General features: G+C 32.4%; 1 protein-coding gene across 3 annotated transcripts in view; it reads right to left on the reverse strand.

The window, feature by feature from the left end:
* The window catches only part of LOC125224804 (SH2 domain-containing protein 5-like), a 212853-nt gene that overhangs the window by 75439 nt on the left and 124455 nt on the right, over positions 1–12959 (reverse strand). For all 3 annotated transcript variants that reach the window (XM_048128265.1, XM_048128264.1, XM_048128266.1), the window contains one exon: positions 107–181. In XM_048128265.1, coding sequence (XP_047984222.1) covers positions 107–181 — 75 coding nt within the window. The remainder of the gene's footprint in view (positions 1–106; positions 182–12959) is intronic.

Genomic DNA, 12959 nt, shown 5'->3' on the forward strand with positions numbered 1-12959 from the left:
CCATCCATGGTTCAGTATTTAATCTCTCTTAACAAACGTAGATAATTTATTCCAGTGTAAAACCTCAAAAGGCGGGAATAATAATATGAAACAAATGACAGGTTACCTGATCCTCGGGGTCGCATACTTTGACCCCCGACGGCGCGACCACGATCAACACCGGGACCGCGCACTCGCTATCCTGCAACAAAACAAAAGGACATATTAAGCACTATTCTTCTCAACCAAGAACCCTAAGACTAAGACCCTTGATTCGTCACCGAGATATTTACGCCGTGGCTTGCGTGGGCGACGATCGCGCGAAGGTCGCGCGACGGCGATGCGACGCATACGAAATCAAACCTTATCGATATGGAAGTATGAGACGCGACGGCGACGGTCGCGCGACCGTCGCCCACGCAAGACACGGCGTTAGAAGATACACCGGTGAATCGAGATGTTACGAGTAACGGGCACCTCTGTCATCCCTTGGCTTCAGATCAGAGAGGAGTATCTCTGTATTGATAACCGATTGTGGTGCTTGCTGTGTCAAGCCCTACGGTCGGTGTCGCATCACTAGTTGGCGCGGGTGGAGCTGTCAGAGGATCGTCCGCCATTACCGCGTCGTGCTGTGAATTGTCCCAAGCTACGCTCTGTTTTCTAAGTTTTATGTATCAAAACCTGTATTTGATGATGTCTGGTGTTTTCCCTCTTAACAGTATCAAGGAGGTTTAGTACATAAAAGTTGAGTATAACAAGGTATAATGTGTGTGCTACAATGTGGCTTAAAGAGGAAATAGAGAGGTTATATTATGCAGAAACTGATGCAGATTTTTTGCTGAAGTAAAGCTACCTGTAAATAGTTACATTTGATCATAGTCTTAAATCCTGGTTCTTTTTATTCGTTTATTAAACGGAAGGTGATGAACTAAAGGATTGAATATACTAGTGCTAGTAGTAGGATACCCCCGTTACCAGCCCGGGTCTGGGGCCTGCTCCCAGGACCCCACCACCGCCCACCCATGGTCTTGCTAAACCTAAAAAAAAAAAAAAAAAAAAAAAAAAAAAAAAAAAAAAAAAAAAAAAAAAAAAAAAAAAACTAATAGCCCCCCATTTAGATTCATTGCGCTGGGTCTCGACGCTCTCAGAAGCCTCCTTCTAGTATTTACAGAATACGTTCTTTACACAATACACCTTGTGCACGACGGTCACAAAAGGATTACCGACCCTTTCTATTGTTCGATCTGGACTCGGCGCTAGACCATTGTTACCCTACCCAGCTACCTGGCAGTGTCATGCACACCTTTTCCTTGTGTCTCATACTGATAGGTATTTTATAATTAATTTTTAGTATAACTTTGTGATCATATGGATTGCGATTCTAACCTAACCTAACCTAATTAAAATACCTAACTTTTCCATTCGTAACCTAACCAAATTTAATTAAAACCTACTCTTAGTTAACCTAAGTAGTCTAGACTTACCTTTATGAAACCTAACTGAGTTTCACCTACTTTTATTTTTATTTCTATAAATGTAGGTATTTATGAAATGTATTATAATTACGTTTTAACTTAAGAACTTCTGAGTTACATTTAAGTTTATCCAAATACCTAAACTTAACGATCCTATCTAGCGTATCTTTCTTTTTCTCGAATATTTATGATATCTTATACCTATTTCTATCATACATCTCTTTGTTGTATTACCAAATTTGTACATATGATTAATAAGTCAATTTTTGATTACGTCTTAATAAAAGTTAATTTCCCATCTTATCAAACTTTTTTTTTTTACATATATTTCAATGTTTTGTATCTGAATAAACCTCGGTAATTTTGTGAAGTTGCGTTTTTGCTTAATTGCTTTATTTATTGTACCTTCTTTGAATAATTTACTTACCTATGTCTATTATTATTTTTTATGACTTGTGTATTGTTTAAGAGAATGCATACTTTCAATAAACTTGTTAAGACGTGAGAAACTGAGAACCGGTTAAAACATGTTTAAGGCTAATTCTATGTGAATAAAAATGTCTTTTGTGCATTTTTAAAGATAATATATATTTATTGTTTCCGTTTATTTGAATAATTCGGGTTTTAGGTAAAGAGATCCTTCGACGAACATGTCAAGGCATGATACTTTGTATTCATATTTAACAAAGCATTAACTGGTGTAAACATGTTTTAGACTAACGCACCGGTAATTCTTGTGACTTGAATTTTTTATTGTAACAACTTAGTTGCTTTATTATAGATGTTTATTGTATTGTAAAATGACAAAAAGTTTATTGTTTGCGTTCAGGTATAAGATGAACTGGTTGAAACAAGATTTATGGTACGTTCCCCTGCTCTCTACCATATTACGAGTATAAAAGCCAAAGAGAGTCGAGGCTGAATAAGTATTCCTGTAGAGGCAGCCTTCTGTACCAGAGCTCCTTGTATCTAGTGTGGTATATAGAGAAGTGGAGTGTGCGTTTAAAAGTGAAGTGTTTATAGACAGATCCAACAATGGACGTGAGTATGTTTTTCTTTTTAAATTACTGTAACCCATATTGCCTTTTTATAATATTGTTTCGTCTAGTGTTCTTTGTATTTAATTAATAGAATTGTTAATAGTGTTTAAAATATTGTCTTTCATTGTTTCAGTTCTCTGAAAATACTTTCAAGAACTATTACTACCCGGAAAATCAGGGTGATTCAACCGATGAGGAAGGTACAGCTGGTTTCAAAGTTAAGCAAGCCCTCGCAAAGAAACGTCCTGGAAATAATATTGACAGCTTCTTTGAACGACCTAAAAAGCAGTGTAAAACCTTGAAACGGTCTTCGAATGTAAGCAAAAGTTCGCCAGAAGGCGTGGCTAATTTATCATCTGGACAAGATGATGGGGCGTATTCATCTCACTTAATTAAAATAGAGATATATGATATGCAAACAATCAAAAACATCCCACCCACGGAACACTGGAAGCACGCGGACGTCAGACTGAAGTATTTTGCGTTGGAAGACGACTTGGAATTACAAAATACGCGAAATATTGTATATAATATTACAAAACAATTAGCTTCTAAGGACACATGTGTAAAATATTTTATAGATAATAAGAAACAGTGATAAATATAATTTTTAACGATAGCAGTAGGATAGTGTTAAAGTGTTTCACATTTCTTATCTTTCCTTTTTATGATTTAAGTAAATTTCCTTGTAAGATATTCTTTTGCATTGTTTCACATTAAAAATGACGAAAAGTGTTAAGTCGGTCCACTACATTTGTTAATATGTAATAACCCTCTTTGTTTTATAAAATGTATACTCTTTATTGAATTACTTAACGCAGAAACTCAATGTGGGGAGGCGGCCTCGTTTGACAATGGATTCTCTGAACTGTGATGTTTATGATGCGGAACTTATAAGACTCTGTGAAGTAATCGAACTAGATGAAGAGTTATATGAAGCCGCCCGACTTGTGAGCCAATGTCACGGAGAGACGTAAGTTATTTTCACTTAAAATATTCATGTTCCTGCATGTTCAAACCATTTAACGAATACCTGCTTCATGTTGAGTTTTAACTTGTTATGACCGGATCTTGTTTCTACTTGTAGCGATTATTCCATTACCTGCTGAACAATAGGATAGTTTTTTAACGAGGCGATACTTGATCTTATTGTTACGTTGATGGTAAGGTGGGAGAGCCCACATATATAAACGGGGTATCTGAGATTGTTATCATTCAGTGTTTTACCACCGTGCTTCAATAATTGTAATACTTATTTGTGACGTTCATTTCCAAAATGGTTTTTACTTACTATCATATTGGTCCCACTTTACCTCGTGACAAGATTGCACAATTAAGTAAAGAATTTATTTTAAAATGTTTCCATAACAGTATAAGGCTCTGGTACACAGAAAATAAGTTACCTTCTACATTAGTGGAAGATTTTGATATTAAACCATACTTTACACCATGTAGTGGTCATTATATCAACGATTCCAAGAAGAAAACTGTATCTGAAGATGTAATTGACGGTGTTTTAATGATGCAAGCCTATTGTCAGCAGTGTCGAAAAGATTTGAGTTAGTATAAATGAAGTAACATTTAAATATTTTTAATTATATCTCGCATCAGAGTATTTATAAATGTATATGTTTTCGTTGTTTTAGATCTTCTCAAATAGGAGGTGGATTGAAAAGGTCGGCTACAGTTTTAGAGACAGAAGAAGAAGAAGTATCTGTTAAGAAAAGTCGCCTAGCTGTTGAGCCTACATCATCAACGTCATCTAAACCAACCCCTTCTGTCATTGTAAGTACAAATAATAATGCTGAAATTGAATGTTCTGTATGTAAAAAGTTAGTGTCTAAAAGATATTTTAAAAATCATTTAAACAGTAATCTTCATAAAAATAATGTTATAAGATCTGACTTAGAATGGATTGATGTTCAATTAATTGAGAATGCGTTTAAGAATAGGGTGGCCACTTATAGAATACTACTTAATGAAAAAGTTTACCAACCTTTTACACCTGAAACTATTTTACAAAAGAATAGAGATAAAATCTTTGCATTATTGGATCGTTCCCTTGGTAATCATTTTGCATTGAAAGTTAACTTTATTCTAAATGCCGATTTTACACAAGAGAGCAAACAAATCAATAATACTTTTGATTTCCAACTATGTAACAATATTATTGATACTAGTAGCGATAAGGATGAAATTTTCGAGTCCGTGGTTAAGGATATATTAACAAAATTATCTAACTTTGAAAGAAAAGACAGTGGGTGGGGTTTAGTAAAATTTAACTATCTAGATGTTAATGTTAACAAATTTAATCCGTTGCGCGGTTCTTCTTATATTGAGTTACCACGAGATATTCAAAATAAAAAAGCAGTTATTAATGTAAAAAATAGTGATCAAGAATGTTTTAGATGGGCAGTATTGTCAGGATTATACCCCCCAACAAACCATCGTTCAAACTGTACTAAATCGTATATTGTTCATAAAAATAAATTGAATTTTAGAGATTTAACTTTTCCAATAAAATTGGGGGATATTCCAAAATTTGAAAATTATAATAATATGAGCATAAACGTTTTTGGAATTGAATACAATTCTCAAAATAAAAAACATGATATAGTAGGGCCATTGCATTTAACAAAGTGTAGAAAAGATATCCATTTGAACTTATTGTATATATCCAAAAATAGTAACGGACATTATTGCTTTATCAAAAACTTATCTAGATTAGTATCTAAGCAATTATCAAATACACAGCATGCTGTTCATATTTGCGATGGATGCTTATCCAACTTCACAACTCATGAAAATTTAATGAAACATCAAAGAAACGATTGTTTCCATGTTTGCACACATTTACCTTCAGAACAAGATAAAAAGAAAAACTGGTTCAATGAAAACGTTCCCACCAATGAAGTTACCTTCGATAATTACGAACGTAAATTAAGGGTGCCTTTTGTTGTTTATGCTGATTTTGAAGCCTTTTTAAACCCAATAGCAACACAGTCAAATAACCCTACAACATCTTCTACTACAAATATTCAAAAACATGAGGTATATAGTTTTGGATATTATATTAAGTGTTCTTATAATGATAAATTGTCTGTGTATAGAACATACAAAGGTAAAGATTGCACCCAGGTATTTATGAAGTACATAGAAAAAGATTTAAAAAGCATTTGTAAGAGGAATACTTTCGGAAAAACTCCATTGCCTTTATCCACTGAAAATAATAAACATATTGCTCAGAGTAGGACATGTTACATTTGTGATAGAAATTTAAATAGTGATTCTATCATTTCCTACAATTTCCATACTGGTCTTTACGAAGGCGTAGCACATACATTTTGTTCTGAAAAATACAAAGCACCTCAATTTATACCTGTATTTTTTCATAATTTGAGTAACTATGATAGTCATTTCATAGTACATGGACTTGGTTTGGTGGAAGGGGACATTGAATTGATTCCACAGAACAAAGAAAAATACATTTCATTTTCTAAGAAGTTACAAATAAATAATCGCACAATCAAATTGAGGTTTGTAGATTCACTTAAATTTATGCCCAGCAGTCTTGATAAACTAGCAAAAAACTTGTTTCCTAAACAATTTCATGAATTAAAATTGAATTTCACTTGTGAGGACGATTTTAAACGCTTATTACGAAAGGGTGTGTATCCGTATGAATACATGACATCATACGATTCTTTAAAGTTAACTGATCTTCCCTCTAAAGACAATTTTTTTAGTTCTTTGACTGATAGTCACATCTCAGAAGATGATTATAATCATGCAAAAGATGTTTGGTCCCACTTTCGTTGCAAAAATATGGGCGATTATTCCGATTTATACCTAAAAACAGATGTTTTGTTACTGGCTGACGTATTTGAAAATTTTAGAAACCTTTGTCTTAAGACCTATGGTTTAGATCCCGCTCATTATTATACTGCTCCAGGATTAAGTTGGGATGCAATGTTATTTACTACAAAAATAAAATTAGAACTCCTAACTGATATAGATAAAATATCATTCATTGCAAAAAATATTCGAGGTGGCATATCGCAATGTAGTAACAGATATGCGAAAGCTAATAATAAATTTATGGATGATTTTGATTCAAACATACCATCGTCCTATCTTATGTATTTTGATGCAAACAACCTTTACGGATGGGCTATGTCTCAATGTCTCCCTACAGGTAAATTTGAATGGGTTCATGTAGATACAGACTTCAATATAGCCGATGACGCTGATCATGGTTTCATATTAGAAGTTGACCTCGAATACCCTAACGAAATTCATGACTCACATTCAGATTTACCATTCTGTCCTGAAAACGTTTGTTTGGGTAATTGTAAAGAAAAAAACTGATTCCTAATTTAAATAGAAAAACTAATTATGTAATTCATTATCGAAATCTAAAACAGTGTTTGAAGAATGGTTTGGTATTAAGTAAAATACATCGCATTCTTAAATTTCAGCAGTCTATGTGGTTAAAAAGTTACATAGATTTAAATACCCACATGAGATCGCTGGCATCATCTGATTTTGAAAAAGATTTTTTTAAACTAATGAACAATTCAGTGTTCGGTAAGACTATGGAAAATGTTGCAAAACGTGTAAACGTCAAATTATTAAATCACTGGGAAAATCGAGGGAAATCGCAAGGGGTTCAGTCTTTGATAGCTAGACCTGAGTTCCACAGTCTATCCATATTCTCAGAGAATTTAGTAGCTGTTCAATTGAAAAAAACTAAAGTCTTTTATAATAAACCGATTTATTTGGGGTTTTGTGTATTAGATATATCAAAAACTTTAATGTATGACTTTCACTACAACTACATGAAAATCAAATATCCTAACAAACTCAAACTTCTTTATACAGATACAGATAGTTTAATTTATCAAATTTTCACTAAAAATTTTTATGCAGATATAAAACAAGATCTTAATTTCTATTTTGATACATCTGACTATCCTCCTATCAATAAATATAATTTCCCACTTATAAATAAAAAGCGATTAGGATTTTTCAAAGATGAAAATAATGGTAGAATTTTAAAAGAGTTCGTTGGTCTAAAATCTAAAATGTATGCCTTAGATGTTGAAAAGTATGATGAGAATGATGACAAAAAAGGTAAATATGGTGTTTTATCAAAAGCTAAAGGAGTCAATGTATGTGTTACAAAGAAATTTACTCTAAATAATTTCAAAACATGTTTATTTAATAAAAATGTGCAACGTGCTCAAATGCTAAGATTTAAATCTATAAAACATGTAATATTCACTCAAAAAATTAATAAAATATCATTATCTCATGATGATACAAAACGTTACTTATTAGAAAACACTTGTGACACCCTTGCGTGGGGACATTGTAAAATAAAAAAATAATTTAAATTTTGTCATGTAAATGACAGAACATTCAAATTCGAATTATTGTTTGTAATATATATTTTTTATGTAAATTTGAATAGTTAACTTAAATTTAATTGTAAATTATATTTTAATTAATTGTCTAATTTAACATTTATTCGTGTTTTGGCATAAGAATATTGTAAACATAGATTTATTGTTTTTTATGTTTAAATTTAAATTGGTGGTTGGGTATATAAAATGTAACAATAGATTATAAAGAAAAGTGTTAATATCAAAATAAATATACATATTTTTTATCAGGTTTTTTTTTTTTTACTCTACTTTAGTTTAAATAGTAATATGTTTATTGAATAGCACCATTTAATGTCTATCCGCATTCATATCAACACTGTTAAACATATTACAGCATTCAAAGATGATTCATTTTTATCATCCTTTCACTACCATTGTCGCAGGTCCCAGTGGGTGTGGCAAAACTCAATTTGTTACAAATTTTTTGAATAATACTAAAGAGATATGTAACATAGAATTTGATGAAATTATTTGGTGTTATGATGAAATGCAACCTCTTTATAATCTAGAAAATGTAAATTATAGTCAAGGAATACCAGATTTTTCAATTTTCGATGGGAAAAAACCTAAACTTCTAATAATAGATGATTTAATGAGAGAATCAGATGGACGAGTTGTTGATATTTTTACTAAAGGAAGTCATCATAGAAATTTAAGTGTTTTTTATATAACACAAAACATATTTCATCAAGGAAGAGGTCAACGTGATATTTCACTGAACACAAGCTACATTGTATTTTTTAAGAACCCTAGAGATAAAACTCAAATACGATACCTGTCACGACAAGTTTGTCCTGAAAACTCAAAATTCGTGGATGAAGCCTACAAAGATGCTACAAAGGATGCTCATGGTTACCTTATGATTGATCTGAAACAAAATACAAATGACATATGTCGTTTTAAAACAAAAATATTTCCATTTGATGGACATTGCACAGTGTATGTACCCAAAAAAGGATTTAAATATGATAAAAATCAACAAATTTTAGTCAGTTCTACATGATGCATGCAAGAGTAAACACATATAAACATTTATTAGAAGCATTGCACTTGCTTAAACCCAAATATCGTACTGCATTACTTAAATCTTGTGATGATGAAGAGATCAACATTATATGCGAGTGCATTTATAATGTTCTGAATGGGAAAATTCCTTTAGAAAAAAAGGAAAAAACAAAGTTAAAAAAGTACAAAGACATATTAAGGTAATTAGTTTCAAAAGGTAAACATAAATTAAGAAAAACGGTTATAATTCAAAAAGGAGGTGCCTTTTTACCTATTATTTTAGGAGCAGTTCTAAGTGCCTTAGTTAACTCTTTATCATAAATAAACAAAATGGAAAACACGAAAAAAATGTTATTAGTTGAATCGGACTTTATTGAAAAGTTGAAACGCAATGAGAACCCTCCTGAAAATTCCTCATCTCGGCTAGATGAAGAAATGCAAAAAATTCTCAAAAGTAAAATGAACGATCGTGAAAAATGGATGCTTTATTCTCAAGCATTGCAGCGGTTTCTACATTTTATTGAAACAGATCGAAAACCGTTTAAGATACCTATAGTAATGGAGGGGTTCGATCAATTCAACAAAGAAAGTAATGATATCATAAATTCAAAGATACCCAAAAAGGAGGAGACAGAATATAAGGAATCAGCGAAAGGTGATGTAACTGAGATAGCTGCACCATCTTTGTTTAACACGACACCTGGTGAAATAAATCAAGAATCAATGCCGATCAGTCCATCAAAAATAATAGAGATATTACCTAAATCTTATGAAAAAAAAGCTAGAACGCTATTAGATTACATTGTTTTAAGTAAACCTAAAATTTGGTGGAAGCAGACTGGTGAAGTTGTTATAAACAACCAGACTATTCAAAATAGCAATATTACCGATTTGGTGAGCGACACGGTTAGATGTCTTAAACGTCCTAAACCAATTGGGTGGGAAGTGTTTGCTTTACTTTTAAAAGATATCAAAGTTCCTAAGTCATGCATTGGTAATCCTACAAATTTAGCATTTATTAATGACACTCCTTTGATTGAGCCCTTTACCCCCTCTACTTCTATAAGAACACGAGCCTCGTTAGATAAAGAAAACAACACATCTACTCCTCTTACTACACGAGTACAAAAATCATCTGCAAAAACTATAAATTGGGAAAGATGGACTCCTTATTAGATATTAACAGAATCTACTATGATATCTCTCATCCCGCTGGTTATAGCAGTTTAAATAATTTAACAAAGGAAATGAAAGGTCAAATGAATAAAGAAGATGTAAAAAAATGGTTACAATCTCAAGACACGTATACACTACATAAACCTGTTCACAGGCGGTTTACTAGAAATAGATACATTCTATCTAACTTTAATGAACTTTGGCAAGCTGATTTGAGTGACATGAGTACATATAGTCAATTTAATGATGGTTACAAATATATTCTTTGTGTTATCGATGTATTCAGTAAATATGCTTTTGCAAGAGCCATGAAGAAGAAGGATTCAGCAACAGTTAAACATTGTTTTGAAAGCATATTTACTGAAGCCAACTCAGTTCCTCGTCATATCCAATCTGATAAAGGTACGGAATTCGTTTCAAAGGTGGTAAGAGATTATTTCAAAAGTAAAAATATTAATTATTATACCACTAATAACCCTGATATTAAAGCAAGTATAGTAGAAAGGTTCCAGAGAACTCTTAAAACGAAAATGTGGCGTTACTTCACTCATAAGAATACATATAATTACATAAATGTTCTACAAGATCTTCTTTATTCTTACAACCACAGCTATCATTCAAGCATAAAAATGTGTCCAGTTGATGTTAACTCTAATAATATTATGACTGTTTGGTGTAATTTATATGATCGCAATACAGATAGACAAATCTCACTAGAAACTGCAAAACTAAACGTAGGAGATCATGTTAGAATCACTAAATACAAACATATATTTCAAAAAGGTTACGAAAGTAATTGGAGTGATGAAATATTTATAATTAATTCAATTATTAAAAGATCTCCTCGGATTGTTTATACACTAAGGGATTTGGAAGGCGAACGCATAATTGGGACGTTCTATTCAAAAGAATTACAAAAAGTAACTTACCTCCCCTCCAACGAGTATAAAATTGATAAAATATTACGTTCACGTCGAGTTGCTGGCAGAAAGGAAATACTAGTGAAGTGGCAAGGTTATCCTAATAAATTTAATTCTTGGATACCTGAATCAAGCTTAAAGAAAATATGAGTGATAATAGCTTTTATTTAACTTTGTTAAGTAATAGTTCATCCGATTATTACACAGATAATACGACTGCACATTTTTTAACAAAATTACCAAAGACCATTAAATTGGATGGAGAATGGGTAGTTGGTTTGGTGGAATTTCAATACCCTTGTTCTATGTATAATGTACAAGAGCATGAAAACATAATTTATATAAAGAAAAAGTGTTTTCGCCTGCTGACAAGACTTCAAAAATTGTGGATATAAAAACTCATATACCAGCCACTACTTACGATAATATAGATCACTTTCTTCAAGCGTTTAATGAAAACCCTCAGTTAAAAAATAATGTAAAATTTCGTTATGATGAACTAACAAAAATGATAGGAGTAACAACATCAAATAAAGATATCACTTCTATCATAACAACCCCAATACTAAGTCTTCAAATGGGTTTTAAACCAAGAACAAATTTGAAACAAATCACATTGGGAAAAAACCCAGCAAATTTATATTTAGGTTTACCATCTCAAATATTTGTTTATACAGATATCATTCATCCACAAGTAGTTGGAGATGTTATAACATCGTTACTTAGAATAATACCTTTAGATCCAACTAAGTTCATTTATGGAGCTTATAAAACACATATTTTCTCACCTGCTCACTATGTACCAGTTTTACGAAGAGAGTTTGATACAATTGAAATAGATATAAGAACAACAACCGGTGTTAGAGTACCATTTCAATTTGGTCTTCTTGCGTGAAACTACACTTTCAACGTGTAAAATGATGTATAACAGATCATCAACCTCTTGTCCTTACGAACATTATTATTCACACCAAGCCGGCTCTGGTGTAGGAATTGTCTATAAGGGAGTTCCATATCAAAGAGGACATGGTATAGGCAGTTTTTTGGGAGGCCTATTTAGATCCGTACTCCCTTTATTATCTAGTGGTTTAAGAACCATTGGAAAAGAAACTTTAGGAGCAGGAGTTGGACTCTTATCTGATATGGTAAATGCTCGCCCTATAGACAGTTCCATACGATCACGATTCAAGGAAGCAAGTGCAAACCTGAAAAGAAAGGCCGATGAAAAAATTGATTCCCTTATGTCAGGATCTGGGTATAAAATGTCCAATAAAAGAAGGGAACCGCTCATTGCTCTAAAAGCATCGCGACGAAGAGGAAGTAAAAAAAATAAAAAAGATATAAATAACGATATATTTTCAAACTAAATAATGTCATTTTTACATAATCATTCATGTGAGTGTGCGAAATCTGAATTAGATATATTTGCCCTTCCATCAACTCAAACAAGCATTGAAAGCGGACAGTGGATTCATTATAAACCAATTTCATCTTTAAGCGATGACGGTCCAATCGAATTTCAAGTACCTGGATCAGGTGATGACTACATAGATCTATCACACACAATGATACACATTACTGCTAAAGTGTTGAACCAAGATGGTACTAAATTAAAAGCAGATGCTGCAGTTGGACCCACCAATAACTGGTTACATTCTCTTTTTAATCAACTTGATGTATATTTAAATCAAAAACTCATATCACCACCAAACAATACATATGCCTACCGTGCTTATATGGAAAATCTTCTCAACTACGGACCAGCAGCCAAAACAACTCATCTTACTTGTGGATTGTGGTATGAAGATACGCCGGGCTATATGGATACTGTTGACGTTAACAACAAAGGGTTTAACAAAAGGCTGGAATTTATCAAGGAGAGTAAGGAAGTAGAAATGATTGGTCATTTACATGGTG

Source organism: Leguminivora glycinivorella, chromosome 3 (genome assembly GCF_023078275.1).
Source record: "Leguminivora glycinivorella isolate SPB_JAAS2020 chromosome 3, LegGlyc_1.1, whole genome shotgun sequence".
Taxonomy (NCBI): domain Eukaryota; kingdom Metazoa; phylum Arthropoda; class Insecta; order Lepidoptera; family Tortricidae; genus Leguminivora; species Leguminivora glycinivorella.